General features: G+C 46.9%; 1 protein-coding gene across 1 annotated transcript in view; it reads left to right on the forward strand.

Annotated features, from left to right (window-relative positions):
* Gpam (glycerol-3-phosphate acyltransferase, mitochondrial) overlaps nucleotides 1-15661 on the forward strand; it is a 53259-nt gene that overhangs the window by 26127 nt on the left and 11471 nt on the right. The window contains exons 4-13 of the mRNA XM_051200015.1: nucleotides 1061-1183; nucleotides 2979-3052; nucleotides 3765-3878; nucleotides 5982-6128; nucleotides 6683-6779; nucleotides 8128-8264; nucleotides 12892-12991; nucleotides 13286-13498; nucleotides 15086-15199; nucleotides 15332-15417. Coding sequence (XP_051055972.1) covers nucleotides 1061-1183; nucleotides 2979-3052; nucleotides 3765-3878; nucleotides 5982-6128; nucleotides 6683-6779; nucleotides 8128-8264; nucleotides 12892-12991; nucleotides 13286-13498; nucleotides 15086-15199; nucleotides 15332-15417 — 1205 coding nt within the window. The remainder of the gene's footprint in view (nucleotides 1-1060; nucleotides 1184-2978; nucleotides 3053-3764; nucleotides 3879-5981; nucleotides 6129-6682; nucleotides 6780-8127; nucleotides 8265-12891; nucleotides 12992-13285; nucleotides 13499-15085; nucleotides 15200-15331; nucleotides 15418-15661) is intronic.

The following is a 15661-nucleotide window of genomic DNA, read 5'->3' on the forward strand; positions in this document are numbered from 1 at the left end:
AATAGTGATTATATTAAAAAGCAAATTCCTTGTCTGGAGGCATAAACAGTAGCCGTTGTTTTGGGTAGTATGCTCATAAACTCTTTTCCCTTCAGCATCTACTCCACAACTTAGGTTTTAGTTAGCATGGATTTTATAATGGAAATGAACTCTAAAATCATTAAAAAATGGGAAACTTGCTTATTAATTGAAAAAGCGTGCGTTTTCTTGTGTTACTATCTCAAATTACATGGAATGTTTAAAATACCTTGACACAAGTTTGTAACAGTATTTGGCTAATTTTAAGACTCATATCAGGGAGATGGGAATAATAAACAAACCCGAAGTTAAAGGGAAATCTGAGCACAGTGGGACAGGGTTTGTCTCCAGCCAAACTGTCTCTGCTTTAAGTCCCAGCCTTTCAGCGCCCCTGCTAAGAGAACGCCGTTAAGCACACTTGAGTGTTCTATAAAGTGTTGTAAGAGCGCCTGCTTGCGTGTCAGGCTTTCCTGCAAGGCTGATTGGAAGGGTGTGAGGCTGACTGAGCACAGGGATTCAGCAGTCTGATTCCCTATCCCACCGTCAGAAGTCCCTTTGACTTTTGAACTTCCGTTACTCTTCTTCTCTGTTTCTGTGAGGTCAGCATTTTCAGATGGCATGTGTAAGCCTTTGTGTGCCTGGCTATTGTTAACATAATGAACCCCAGGCTTCTTTGGGTTTCCTCCCTTTCTGTGGCTGAGTACTATTCCACTGGGTAATCTGTATGCCAGGTTTTTACCCATCGGCCCTCTGGTGAACATCAGAACAGTGATAAAACCTGAGAACGCTGTGTGAAGCCTGTTGCAACTGTTACAAACTATGTTTTTAGGGAATCAACTTTTCCTCATGTAACAAACTTTTTTCCAAGTGATGATTGTGGAACAAGGTTACTTTACCTAAGAACACCCAAGACACATATACTGCCCAAAGAAAGAAACAGCATAATTTTCTCTTTTATTTGAAGTATGTTAGTTTTAAGAGACGGAGAGGATGAGAACAATTCTCTGCCATTGAGACACAATTTCTGCCTTACATTTATCAGGGTGACTGTGGGTTCAAAACTACCTTCTTCAGATCTGCAACATTAAAATGGAAGGAGAGCCTCATGAGCCGGAAGAGACCCTTCGTGGGAAGGTGCTGCTACTCATGCACGCCACAGAGCTGGGTAAGAACTCTTCTGCCTACCACAGAGCCTTGTGGATTTTGTTGTTAGGTCTTAGTGGATTTGATTCCTTCAGAACCAAGACCCCTGCTTGTAAGTCAAAAGTTTCAGGTAAAGAAATGGACTTCATTCATTTACTCAGTAATATTGGTTTACAGTTGGGGGAGAGTAGGTTTTACTTTGAGTTAACATCCAAAGAGTTGATTGGATGCTCAATATCTGTTTGCGCTGACTTTTAGCCTAGGAGAATGCCCTTGGCTTTTGTTATTTTGTTGAGAAATAAACATGCCCACAGCTTCCTAATTCCCAGAGAAGAGCCGACTGGGTGAAAGGTGAGCCGCTAATGGCATTTGGTAGTGGGGTGAGTTAGCAATGGGAGAATTTCCTTCCCCACTGTTCTAAGGCAAAAGCTATATTTTGAAAGGTTGTGTTAGTTGCTAAGCTGTCCTTGGGATGGACCAAATATTTAGGAATCAGAAACCGTTGTGTACAGAGGTTGTTTATAATTTGTGTGAATTCTCCTCTGGAGGCTGTCTTGGCAGGAGGTGCATTTCTGAGCCTGGCATAAAGGAGTTTATTAACATTGGTGACATTTAGGCAGAGCCCGAGCAGTTCTAATTCAGGGTTCATGTCTGCTCAAGAATGGCTTGTTAGAGATGCTGCTTTTAAACAGTAAGTGCCTTCATGCAGGGATTTGTTACAACTGAAGGAGCATGAAGATTGCCAGCCCAGGAGCAAGGCCAGTTGAGATTTAGAGGTCAGTGGAAACAGAACTTTAAGTGGAAGGCCATGTGGCTTTTCTTTTTAGACTGACCTCTCACCTAATTCTAATTTTGAATGCAAGATAATACCTTAGCTCTAATTTTGAATGCAAGAGGATACCTTAACTGTAGTTTTACCCCAAACAGTATTACCACCTCAGTGCTACATTGTATTATCAGCCAGAGCTCCACACAAATTATTGGAGGTGGTGAGGCTATGGCCTGGGGTTGGGTGGCTATATTGTAACAGGCTGATGCTTTCTGTGTAGAGGTAGTAATGGATGGAACAACATTCATCTTGAATTTCTTCCATGCTCAGTTAAAATAATTTGTTAGTAAATTTTTTATAGTTCTTGATATTTGACAGCCATTCTTTGAAACCCTAGTGGTTTTTTTTTAAATTTTTTTTAATAAAGAATTTCATTGAAGTAATTTTTACATCTTATTGACACATGTTTTTGAATTTATTTCTTGGACTTTTACTGTTTTGCTCACATTGTTAAAGGGGTAGACTGTCTTTTCAAGGTCTCCTATAAAGAGAGTGACCAGTAAATGTACCTTTAGGTGACCATTAGATAGATGTTTTAGGGAATGGAAATGTCTGAATGCTCAAATTTTGGTGGCCTTAGTTTTCTTATCCATATAATGGGTAATTTTCATGTGTCTTGTGGACGGAGGGTTTAACTTAGCAGTAACTGGTATTCAGGATAATAGTTTGCATTTGAGTAATACTGCAATCTGTGACTTTGAGACTGAAGCTGATTGCTGGTCCTTGCTCTGTAGGGGAGGGGCTGGTGGTGGGGAAGGGTTACCATGGCCTTTGGTTTTAGGGTTTCACAGTTAAACCTGAGTGTGTGACTATCTTTAAAGTATGAAAAGTACTGTTTAATAAAACATGTATTTTCTTCACTCTAAGTTTTGAAGCAGCAATTCCTCCTGTTATGCTTGAATTTTGAATGTCTTCTGGAGTCATTACCGGGGTTGGCGACCACCAGTCCAGCTGTGAATTGATGTCTGCACTCATTTTGTCCTTACAGGAAAGGTTTTTCAACCCCAGTATCCCATCTCTGGGTTTGCGGAATGTTATTTACATCAACGAAACTCACACAAGGTAAAAAGACATTTTCTATCCTTCTAATAAGTGTTAGAAGTAAAAGTCTGTAACGCTAATTAGCTACGTTAAGGTGTACTCGAGGTTTCTAGAGTCGATAGAGTGTGAGCCTTTGAATCAAGCAAGTTCGTCTAAAGATTAGAAGCAGGACAGACAGACAGCCGCCGGAGGCCTGTCACGGCTACTGCTGCTCTGCTGTCGGGCTTACAGTGGGAAATTGAGTAGTGAGATATCCAAAAGATGAATGGCTTTGAGTCAATTAGCTTTTAATTCAATTTGAGACTCTGTGCTTGTCTTGGAAGGATGCTTTAATACAAAAAATAGCCCTTTGTGTTGGAGGAGATCTCCCAGTTTCCCGTCTGTAGCCTAACGCTGTGGCTCTAAGCTGTACACACCTCTGTCTACCTGCTCATACACAGCTGATGGCTCACGTCCCACTCGCTGTCTCTGTAATGATACTGAGAAAGTTACATTTTTCTTGTTTTTAAATTTGGATTACTATTCAGAAAGAAAGAAAAAAAAAAGGACAATTTAAGCATTGATAAACAATTTCCAAGTTTTAGTTTTACCTGAGAGTATACCAAAGCAATTATGAGTCAAAATGTCTGCATAGCATCCTGACCTCTAGGACCAAAGCTCTCTCTGTGGATGGGAAATCACCGTGGTGGGGTGTGCTGGAGGACTTGCTGAGAAGGTTGCGGGTGTGTTGCAGGCACCGGGGATGGCTGGCAAGACGTCTTTCTTACATCCTTTTTGTTCAAGAGCGGGATGTCCATAAGGGCATGTTTGCCACCAGTGTCACTGAAAACGTTCTGAACAGCAGCAGGTGAGTGGGACACTGCGGGTGAGCCGGGGACAGGCTGGGTGTGTGTCTGTAGATTTCTCTGCTTTTCTCTAGGGAAACGCTTGCATTTCTGAACAGTAAGCGTTAAGCCGCAAAGAGATGTGGAGGGAAGTCGGGAGAGGTGGGTGCGGTGAGGAGTGTGATGTAGGCGGATAGGCCTGTTTATGGACTGTGTCCTGAGTAGTCTTGCAGAGTTTGAAAGGCAAGTCATGAGCTACTGTTGGAGATATGTGCACACGCGCCCCATCGGTTTTCTATGGGGACAAACCCTTTTCTGTTTTCACAGCCCGAAGAGAAGTTCTTGGTATTTTGTCTAATGGCTACTGAGAACTTAAGTCCAAGTCCTTGTAGTAGGAAGCCACTGCTACAATTCTTTGCTCACCGATAAAATGTTAATCTGTCAAGGAGGCTGACCTCAGCAGACTGCAAAGGAAAAGAATCACGCACCTTCAGTAATGTGGACCAGCCTCCAGCAGAGCCGCTGCCTAATGCATGGAGAAACCGGAGTCCTTGCAGGGGGAAGGGGAACAAGGCCCTGTAGGAGTTTAGGGTGTGCACACTGCAGGGGCTTATGAGTGAGCTAAGGAAAACAGTAGTAGGGACAGCGTTCTCTTCTCTGAGCAAGAGATGAGACATGGAACTTCACCAGGGACAGAATGATTAGATCGCCCAGGTAGCTAGAAGCTTTTCTCAGAGGGCTAGTGACATCACCTAACCTTGCCCAGAAGCCTCCCTACCCGCTGACAAGGATTCCAGGAGTTGCGGAACTCTTGCCTCTTGGGGAGAAGTTTCTTTCAAATAGGGAGTTCCAGAGAGGCCCTCCCAGTGCCTTAGACCAGGGGAGACCACAGGGAGGTAGGAAGTCTGAGGCAGTTTCAGGACCTTCCGATTACCTTGAATTTAAAGTTCAGCTTGCTCCATACTTTTCGAGGTGGTTTTCTGATCCCCTAGCTGTGGGAGCTTGGGTGGGAGTTTTCCTGCTTTGCCTCTTGGGTGTGACTGGAGCTGGAGACCGGGTGACTGAAAACTGTAATTCATACGGTTTGTCAGAGTTGTAGCTCCAACCCGATAGTGCCTGGTTCATAGTAAGTACTTAGAAGGACGTGTTAAATGAATTGCTGAGTAGCTGACTGTGGAGATATCATTGGAAACCCAGAGAAACATGCTAGGCCCATGCAGTAAATGCTGTCTAGAGAACCTTCAGGTCACTAGGGTGGTAGAAATGTTCTAAGTCAAGAGAAGAGCTGTCTGACTGGGGTGAGCTTTTTCTTCACACATTTCTTACTGCTGTGTTCATTTTTTTTCCTGAACCCTGCCTTGGTAAAATGACTGGTTCAATTGGACAAGAGAAAAAGTAAATAGTTATGTCCATTTTTAATGCTTCTCAGAGAGTTTTACATATAATTCTAGTGTTGTGACAATAACAATAAATGACGAATTATGATTTCTAAAGAAAATCATATACTCCTTTGACTTTTTTTTGTGGCAGTTTGTTTTACTTTATTATACTAGATCGCATGAAGCTGTTTTTCACAAAGTTTGCATCCACCTTGAGTGTGTTCTCCATTGTGGGTTAGGTACACAGGATTAACAGTCTTTTTCCTTTGCTAAAGTGTGACATGACCGGCATTCAAGTTCCATAGAAATCACTCAGTGAATCTGAGTAAAAATCATTAGGTCTGTCCAGCTCTGTAAGGGATTGTTCTTTTATATGTTGTTATCTGTTCAGGAGGCCAGAGGGCTGCCAATCCATTGGAGCTGGAATTACAGGCAGTTGTGAGCTGCCGGGTGTGGGTCCTGAGAATCAAATTCAGGTCCTCTGCAAGAGCAGTGTGCACTCTTAACCACTGAGCCATCTCTTCAGCCCCTGGCCATCAGTCTTGACAGGCAACAAGGGCTAATGGTCAGGGGGTTTCTCTTTTGCTACTATATTACTTCAAGAGAACATGCACTTTCTTCCTATTAAAGACAATGGATGTTTTATTCTGTTTTCCCACCCTATTCACTTGGCATAGTTTAGAAAATACTGAATATATCCGGTAACACAGAATCAGTTTTACTGTCTGACTTTTACTTTCAAATCAGAGTTCAGGAGGCAATTGCTCAAGTGGCTGCTGAGATGAACCCGGATGGATCTGCCCAGCAACAGTCTAAAGCCATCCAGAAGGTGAAGAAGAAAGCCCGGAAGATCCTGCAGGAAATGGTTGCTACTGTCTCCCCAGGCATGATCAGGTAGTAAAGGGATGGATGGCTTGAGGTGTGTTTCCATCAAGTAGATTAGATCTGTTGGGTCTTCCTTTCTGAGCTCAGGGAAAAGATGTGAACAAAAGACAGTGGTATGTTTCAGGGTTAAATCCACCCCTCAAATGGGAATTGCACAGCGGAGGCTTGGATCTATCTGCCTTAGTCCACACTGATTGGTAGCAGCCGCTCTCTTGTGGATGTGGTCTGCTGTCCTCAAATGGCTGAGTCTAGAGTCTTACAGGCAGTGGTTCGTCACTAATGTAGCTTGGCCATTCACCTTTGAAGGAGTAAGTGCTAGCAGAGGAAAGCGTGTTCGCAGTCCACAGCGAGGAGATACTTCTGTGAGCGGTGTCTGTTTTACATCGGAACACCCATTGCTCAGTCCAGATACCTACATGTACACACGTGAAGTCATTTACAAATGCTGTAGGCTGTAGGCTCAGAGGCTGCGTGAGGCAAAAGTGAACTGGATGCAGATTTATAATATAGACACGGTTGGTTGTCTGTGTTCATATAGACTCAGATGTTTTTTATTTCTTCAGGCTGACTGGCTGGGTGCTGCTAAAGCTATTCAACAGCTTCTTCTGGAACATTCAGATTCACAAGGGTCAGCTTGAGATGGTCAAAGCCGCAACAGAGGTAAGGGTCTCATCACTCCGTTTGCCCTGAGTGTGTGCTGTGCTGTTAGAGTCTCCTCAGTGCGGTTAGGGATTTGCAGCCTTGCGGAGGCCTCCTACTCTGTGACAGCCGCAGCAGCATTTCTGGAGAGGAGCAGTGTCTATCAAAAGTGCACAGAATTCAAGTCACCTCAGAACAGCCCCGAACACCAAGTCACGCATTGCCGGTTTTATACACAGCGAAATAGAAGAGTAGGTAGACGGGAAACATGGGCCCAGGTCACAGACAGGAAACGTTTTTCTCCATGTTTTAAACCAAGTCTGGCTCCAAAACCCTCTGCTCTTTTTTCATAATGAAGGGTGCCTCCCGGAAGAGGTGTGGTCACCCTGACCTCTAGCTGTTCTCCCCACACTAGTTGCTCTTGTAGTAGTGGATCTTATATCTAGACATGTAGGCACTGAAGAATTATTGGAGCATTTTTTAAAATCATATTTTATTTTAAAACAGTCTTTTCTCATCCTACATACCAATTCTGCTTCCCACTCCCTCCCCTCATCCTGCTCCTCCCACCCCTCACCACTCTTCAGAGAGAGTCAAGGAATTCTGGCACATCACTTTGAGGCAGGACCAAGCCCCTCCCTCCCCTTGTCTGCTGAGCAAGGCTTCCCTCCAAAGAGAATGGGCTCCAGGAAGCCAGTTCACGCACCAGGGATGAATCCTGGCCCCCACTGCCAGCGGCCCCACAGATTGCCCAAGCCACACTGCTGTCACCCACATTCAGAGGGCCTAGTTGGGTCCTATGCAGGTTCCCCGCTGTCACGCCACAGTCAGTGCGCTCCCACGTGCTCAGGTCAGCCCTTCCTGTGGGTGTCCCCAAGATCATCCTGACCCCTTTGCTCGTAGTATCAAACCTCCCTCTCTTCAACTGGACTCTGGGAGCTCGGCCCAGTGCTCGGCTGTACATCTCTGCTCCCATCAGATACTGAATGAAGGTTCTATGACGCTAACTAGGGCGGCCCCCAGTCTGATGGAAGGGGGAGTCTGGTCCAGGCACCCTCTGCACCGATGCTTAGGATCTTGGCTGGGGCCCTCCTTGTGGACCCCTGGGAGGTTCCCTAGTGCCGGGCGCCACACTAGCTCCTTGGCTCCCTCCCTCTATCCGGTGTCTCTCTCTTTGCGCTCCCTCTCTGTTCTTGCCCCAGCTCGACCTTCCTGTTCCCTGGCGTTCTCCGCCCCCTCCCCTCTGCCCTCCCGTATAGAGAGTGAGTCATTGTTGAGCCGGTGGTGAGTGACTGTAACCAAAATGCAGGGGCAGAGTGGGGCTGAACATTAACCCGAGCTTTCACGGTCGCACCTTCCTCTGCCCTAGACGAACCTGCCGCTCTTGTTTCTGCCGGTGCATAGATCCCATATCGACTATCTGTTGCTCACCTTCATCCTCTTCTGCCATAACATCAAGGCCCCGTACATCGCCTCGGGCAACAATCTCAACATCCCCATCTTCAGGTGAGGTCAGCTGTGTTTGAAATTCAAGGTATTAAAATGAGCGTTTTGTCAGACATGTTGGACACACCTTTAATCACAGTATTGGAGAAGCTGAGGCGGGTGGATCTCTGTGAATTCTAGGCCATCTTGGTCCACACTACAAGTTCCTGGTCTGTCAGGGCTATATTGTGAGTCTCTGTTATAAAAACAAAAAGATTGTTTCGAGTTTGGGATTTGTGTTTGTTATATTTTGATGTTATAAAAATGACATTAGCCTTTTTTTATTAAAAAAATAATGTTTCATTGTGGAACCTTTGGCTACTACACAAAACAAAGCGATGTTCATCACCATATTTCTGTATTTGATACATGATGGACATCGGTTAGGTAAACTTGACGGACTGTTTATCAGGTGGATGGAAGGTTATTAAAAAGCAATGAAGTAAGATGTGGTACCAGATCTGTGAAAGGAAGGTGAGGTACTGGGCCCATGGTAGATAAAGGTTGGTAAGAGTATATAACTGCTCTTACCTTGTCCTGGTGATGGAGAGAATCCAGTCAGCACAAATGGTTTGCTAGCATTTCCAGAGGATGCTGTGTATCTGCTCAAAGGGAACAGTGTGTTCAAAGGCAGAGACTCAAGAGCATGGTGGTAGGAAAGTGATGGTCAGGTAGGACTATCAGGGAAAGACCAGAGGCTGGAAGTGGCAGACACACAGATATTAAGGGCCAGATCAAAAGCACTCTAAGCTAGGACTGGCATCTGTCCTGGCTTTGACACTGATGGGCTCAGAACTTCTGGCCTTGAAGAAATTAACCCTGACTCTGTTGAGAGTTCAGGCAAGTGACTACATCAGAAGAATAGAATAGCCATGTTCTCGGGGAGGAGGCAGACTGGAAAGGAATTAGTGAGCTAAGTCCCTGAGAGTCAGTGCTTGCCCAGGTGTGAGCCCAGCAGAGGTGTCGGAGCCTGGATCTACTGTCTACTAACTAAGCCTGGTCACCGAGGAGCCAGTAGGGACTGGGCGGAGCTGAGACACGCCGCTCTCAACTCCAGGTAGCACAGAGCACTGAGGTCAGCTCTGTGACCCGACGTGAGTTAGGGCAGACAGAGAAACTGCAGGAAGCACCTGCTGTCCAGCAGCGGGGCCTCCCACAGTGGCGTCCAAAGTCCTGGCCTCAGCCTCATGGGGCAGGACTCTCCGTCCTGGCCGCAGAGTGCCGCAGCAGAGGTCAGTGGGATTTGTCCTGATGAGCTTCAAGCACACGTGGGCAAGACACATAGATTGTCATGTAACGGGAGCACAGACAAACAGCTGGCACAGTGGTGGAGGCCTACAGGACAGATATGCTTTCCCAGGGACGAGGACACGCATGTCACACTACAGGGACGAGGACACGCATGTCATACTCAGGGATGAGGACACACATGTCACACTCAGGGATGAGGACATGCGTGTCACACTCTGGGGATGAGGACACGCATGTCACACTCTGGGGACGAGGACACACATGTCACACTACAGGGACTAGGGCATGCGTGTCACACTCCGGGGATGAGGACACACATGTCACACTACAGGGACTAGGGCACACATGTCACACTCAGGGACTAGGACACACATGTCACACTCAGGGATGAGGACACACATGTCGCACTCTGGGGACTAGGACATACATGTCACACTATAGGGATTAGGGCACACATGTCACACTCAGGGACGAGGACTGCGTGTCACACTCCGGGGATGAGGACACATATGTCACATTCAGGGACTAGGACACGCATGTTACACTCCGGGATGAGGACATGCATGTCACACTCCGGGGATGAGGACACGCATGTCATACTCCGGGGATGAGGACACGCATGTCACACTCTGGGGATGAGGACATGCATGTCACACTCTGGGGATTGGGGACGAGGACACGCATGTCACACTTAGGGACGAAGACACACATGTCACACTCAGGGACGAGGACACGCGTGTCACACTCAGGGACGAGGACACGCGTGTCACACTCTGGGGATGAGGACACGCGTGTCACACTCTGGGGATGAGGACACGCATGTCACACTACAGGGACTAGGGCATGCGTGTCACACTCCGGGGATGAGGACACGCATGTCACACTACAGGGACTAGGGCACACATGTCACACTCCAGGGATGAGGACACACATGTCACACTCAGGAACTAGGACACACATGTTACACTCTGGGATGAGGACACACATGTCACACTCTGGGGACGAGGACACGCATGTCACACTCTGGGGATGAGGACACACATGTCACACTCTGGGGATTGGGGACGAGGACACACATGTCACACTCAGGGACTAGGGCACACATGTTACACTCCGGGACGAGGACATGCATGTCACACTCCGGGGACGAGGACACACATGTCACACTCTGGGGCATCTTTTCCCAGCACCAAGGAACAGAGAAGCTAAGTTAGAAAATTGTCAGAAAGGTTGGCAGGGGAGATGGTGCAGTTGGTAAACTGCTTGTTAGGCTGGAGGTCCTGGGGTGAGAAAGTGTGGGTGTGTGGTGTCTGCTTGTGACCCTAATGTTGGGAAGGCAGAGACAGCTGGAGCCTCCGGCCTCTTTGGCCAGCCAGCCTATCCTGTTTGTCAAGTTCCAGGCCAGTTAGGGACCTGGTCTCAAAATGCAGATAGGTCTTAATGAATGACACTTGTGGTTATGCTCTGGTCATATGTGAACACACAAACATGCACGCACACACACTCACACACTCACATACACACGGAGAGAGAGAGAGACAGAGACAGACAAGTGGCTTTTCTCTGGTGCTCTCCTGTGGTCAGAGAGCTCATATATTCATTCCCTTCTGATCTAGTTTTTGGTGAGGCTTTTTGTTAAGTGCCAGATGTTTATAATCTCTCATAATCGAGCATTTATTTTCAGGAACTCATGGAAGCCATTGCTTAGCTTGCCTTTGCTTCAGATAAGAGCGGACTGCAGACAAACTTGTCTGTTTGGAGTTTTCCTTTATCACGTTTAAGTCTCCACAGTGACAAACATATCTTATCCTTCACGCAATGCATTTATTCTGAAGAATTTCAGAGTGGCTCTACCCTTCACCCACATCTCACCCTGACTGCTATGTTAACGTTTTAATATAGCGTTGCTACTTACAACAGTGAGATATTAATTTGAAAGTATTATTTGAAATATTATTTGAAGACAGTTACTCCACTTGAAAAGCCCAGGAAGAGGTGTGAATTGGGGAAGTCTGACTCCCAGACACTTCTAACTTCATATCCAGGGTTACCAGTGGTACAGAAGAGACTTGGGGTGGGAAGCAGAATAGTTTCATTCCTGTGAATGCTGTCAATGAACCTAGTTTTTGTTTTTCTAAGTACACAGGCCAGAAGAGGGGATCTGACCCCGTGGAATTAGAGTTACAGAGCTTTCTAAGCTGTCACAGGGGTGCTGGGCATTGAACCTGGGTCCTCTGGGAGAGCATCAGTGCCCTTAGCTGCGGAGCCATCTCTCCAGCTCCTGTTTCCTGTTTTGTAAAGACACTTAGATTTGATTTCAGTTAGATAAAATTATTCTCATCATAGGGACCCTTTTTTAAGCATTAGTTATTTGAGAGTGTTTTCCTCAAAGAATATTTATTCACCTTACAAATTAGCCATGGGCCATTGTCTATTTGTGTGAGACTCAGTGTCTGGAGAGCATGGACAGAGTTTTGTGTTAAAGTTTTTTCTTTTAATCTTTCTTTTCCGTTTCTGAGAGGCAGTTGGTTTTACTCTGCAGTTCTGGCTGGCCAGCAATGTAAACCAGGCTGGACATGAAAACCCTGTTGCCTCTGCTTCCTGAGTGCTGAGAGTAAAGGCGTGCACCACCATGCTCCGCCTCGGATTTTGATTTTGACATTTTCATAGACGTGTGTGGTGTACTCTGATTATTCTCTTCCTCTTGCTTCTCCTGTCTCTCTCATCCCTGCTAACCCCGCCCCATCCCTACCAGTCAGACCTTCTCAAACTCATGCCTTTTACGTTTTATTTTGTGTGTGTGACCCCATTTATGCTTAATTTTTTAAAAGAAGATTTATTTTTTTCGTATGCGTGAATGTTTTGCCTGCCTGGTGCCCAAGGAATTCAGAAGAGCATGTCATATCCCCCAGAACTGGAGCTATAGATGGTTGGTGGTGGGACTTGAACCAGCATCCTCAGCGAGCAGCCAGTATTATCTCCTGTACCATCTGTCCAGGCTGTGAGCCATTTAGTTTAGCCAGGGCCACCCATCTGTGTGACCCCTGCACGGAGCTGTCCATAGAGCCTGGAGGGCCCACCGGTGGATACAGAACTGAAGGCAGCGGCTCTTTTTTTAAATTTAGAAGCATTCTAAAATCTTCAAAACTGTCAAAATCTTTGCAGATGACATCACCTCAGAACTCCCTTTTGGCTTAGAAGTTTGGCAGCCATACTGCAAAGGCTGAGGAGTGGGTGGGGCATATCGTTAACGTGGGAGATGAGCATCTGCATCTCCATGGTCAACATTAGCATGACATACGGATTTCTGTCTGAATGGAATATGCTTTGGAGTATGTGACATTTGAGTCTTTTTACATTTTCCTTATAAATAATTCATGTATTCTCTCATTTGTAGTACGTTGATTCATAAGCTTGGGGGCTTTTTCATAAGAAGGAGGCTCGACGAGACCCCAGATGGACGCAAAGATGTTCTCTATAGAGCCTTGCTTCATGGGGTGCGTATGGCCTTTAGTAATCCTCAACACCATAGTGCTAGCTGCACAGGAGAGCAATAGAGACGTGCTCGAACTAAGATTCTTACAAATTTGTTCCTTGATTTGGGAGATGACTGCATAGATCGGAGTGATCATTTTTTTGTAATCTCCCAAGTGGGGTGCTCTGCAGTTTCGGATACGGGGAGCGTTTACTCAGTCGTGAAGTACTCCCCTGTGTTTTGTTTGAAGTTAACCTGTTCTGACCCCGTCTGGATTGCACGGTCTTAGTCCATGTCTAATTCTCTCCTGCCTCAGCACATAGTCGAACTTCTCCAGCAGCAGCAGTTCCTGGAGATCTTCCTGGAAGGCACCCGCTCCCGGAGCGGGAAGACCTCCTGTGCTCGGGCAGGGCTGTTGTCAGTGGTAGTGGACACGCTGTCTTCCAACACCATCCCTGACATCCTCGTCATCCCGGTGGGCATCTCCTACGATCGGATAATCGAAGGTCACTACAACGGTGAACAGTTGGTAAGCCGCCAGCCTGCACAAGGCCTCCCTCGCCTTCCAAGCTTTGCTTTTGTATCTGATGGTTAGCGTTGGATTCAGTGGCATTTTGCTGACATGGTTATTCTTGTTGCCTATCTGAAACCTTCCTGAGTGGGCACGGTGAGCTGCCTTCATCTTGTCTGCCAGTCCGTGAGTGAGTCTCCTGTGCTTCTCTGGGCTTGGAGAAGCAGGTGAGCTCATGAGTCAGTGCTGGCCTTGACCATGGCATTGAGGTGGAAAGCCACTTGTCAGTGAGTGTGATCTTCACCATGATGGGAGGTCATCCATGCTTTGCTCTCTCTGAGGACGGTGCATTAATCAAGAGTAAATTTCAGTGAAGCCTGGAGCCTGGCTGGGTTGTGTTGGCAAAGCAACTGCAAACTAATATGAGAAATGGGAGTAAGTTTTTCAGGACCTCAGAAACCTTCCCCACACCCTTCCCGGTAGCTCCCTCCAGGAGAGCCACTTGTCTACCCTCTTTTAGAAAGATTGCTTTTCTCCATTGCTGAACCTTATAATAATAACAATGACAGCAACAATGTGGTTCTTTTGACTCTGATCACCTGTGTAAGCACAGCCTTGTTGCTGAAATGCAGTTCAGAATCCCGGGGGCAGTTTCCATGGTGGGAATAAGTTACACACATAGCTCTTTAGTCTCCGCACATCTCTCGTGGAGCCCTTTGGGTTTACTTTGGTGTGTGGAGTAAGGAAGGGAGGCGAGAGCTGTAAGTCTGCAAGTACTCAGTTCCTAAGCGATGCCCTATAGGCGGGCACAGCCCTCTTTGGCTTTGCTAGCTGAGCAGTCTGAGGAAGCCCAGTTTTACTGACTCAGTGTGGAAGCCTTGGGCACAGTATGTACTTCAAAGACCGTTTCCAGTGTGTCAGAACTTCTACGTAAGGGCTGGACCTGCAATTTTAGCAGGCTGATGGCTCTTGACAATTTGTGCCCTTACCATGTGTGTCCTGTGGGATGACTTGTTATACAAACATACCACGAGGCTGGCTGGCTGGCGCCCTCCCCTCTGTTCTTCTTTCAATCTTAGTACTTAAGAGCAGTTCCCAGGACGTTATGTTGTTATTCCTTCACTGTCCTGGAGCTGCATCTTTGTGGATTGAGGAATCCAGACTAAATGCACCAGCATTACCTGCTTCTCTTTGATCAGTTTCCTCCCATGAATGACAAGGCTGTTTCCTGTGTGCATCTTTGCATACCAGGCATTGCCTGGCAGGTTTCAGTTGAAGCAGTCAGGCCTGTCCAGTCTGTCCTGTGGGCCACATGACCCCAGGGTAGCTGTGAGTGTGGCCCGGCCCACTCAGAGTCAGAAGGTGGACAGCCCTGGCGCCCAGTCACTCACTGTCCCTTCTTTATGTATCATTGTCCTTTTTTTTTTTTAATCAAGACAGAACTCAAGTTTCTACTAAGAAATTATTGTAAGCCAGGCATAGTGTCTCATGGCTGTCTCTGGGCAGTTGAGGGGGCTGTAGGATTGCAGATTTGAGTAGCGCAGTGAGACCTCTCAGGAGAAACACCGTCACAGCAGAGCACCTTCCCCTTCACTGCTGTTGTAGGGCAAGCCCAAGAAGGACGAGAGTCTTTGGAGTGTGGCGAGAGGGGTTATCAGAATGCTGCGGAAAAACTACGGCTATGTCAGAGTGGATTTTGCACAACCATTTTCCTTGAAGGTGAGAGACTGTTAAAGCTCTGGCCTGAAGCTTGTATCATCAACAGTTCCTTTTCACTGTTGAAAATCGAAATGTAGTGTGTATGCTGTTATGAAGGGTTTTCTTTCTTTCCCTCTCTTTTAATTTTGCCAGGAATATTTAGAAAGCCAATGCCAGAGACCTGCATCTGCTCCCCTTTCTCTGCAGCAAGCACTGGTACCGATCATCCTTCCTACAAGGTAGGGTGTGCGGCCCCCTGCGGGCTCCACCCCCACCCCCACCGTGCAGTTACCCCCTCCCCCCTCCCCACTGCACGGCGGTGGGTGGGTTAGCGGGAGCGGGAGCATGCTCCTTCCTGTTCCCCTCCTCAGTGCAGTGACAGCCCTCTCGATTGGATAAAGGGTGTGGGAATGCATACACACGCACGCACACACACGCATGCACGCACACACACACTCTCTCTCTCCCTCTCTCTGCAGACCT

The sequence above is a fragment of the Phodopus roborovskii genome, unplaced genomic scaffold (assembly GCF_943737965.1).
Source record: "Phodopus roborovskii unplaced genomic scaffold, PHOROB, whole genome shotgun sequence".
Classification (NCBI taxonomy): Eukaryota; Metazoa; Chordata; class Mammalia; order Rodentia; family Cricetidae; genus Phodopus; species Phodopus roborovskii.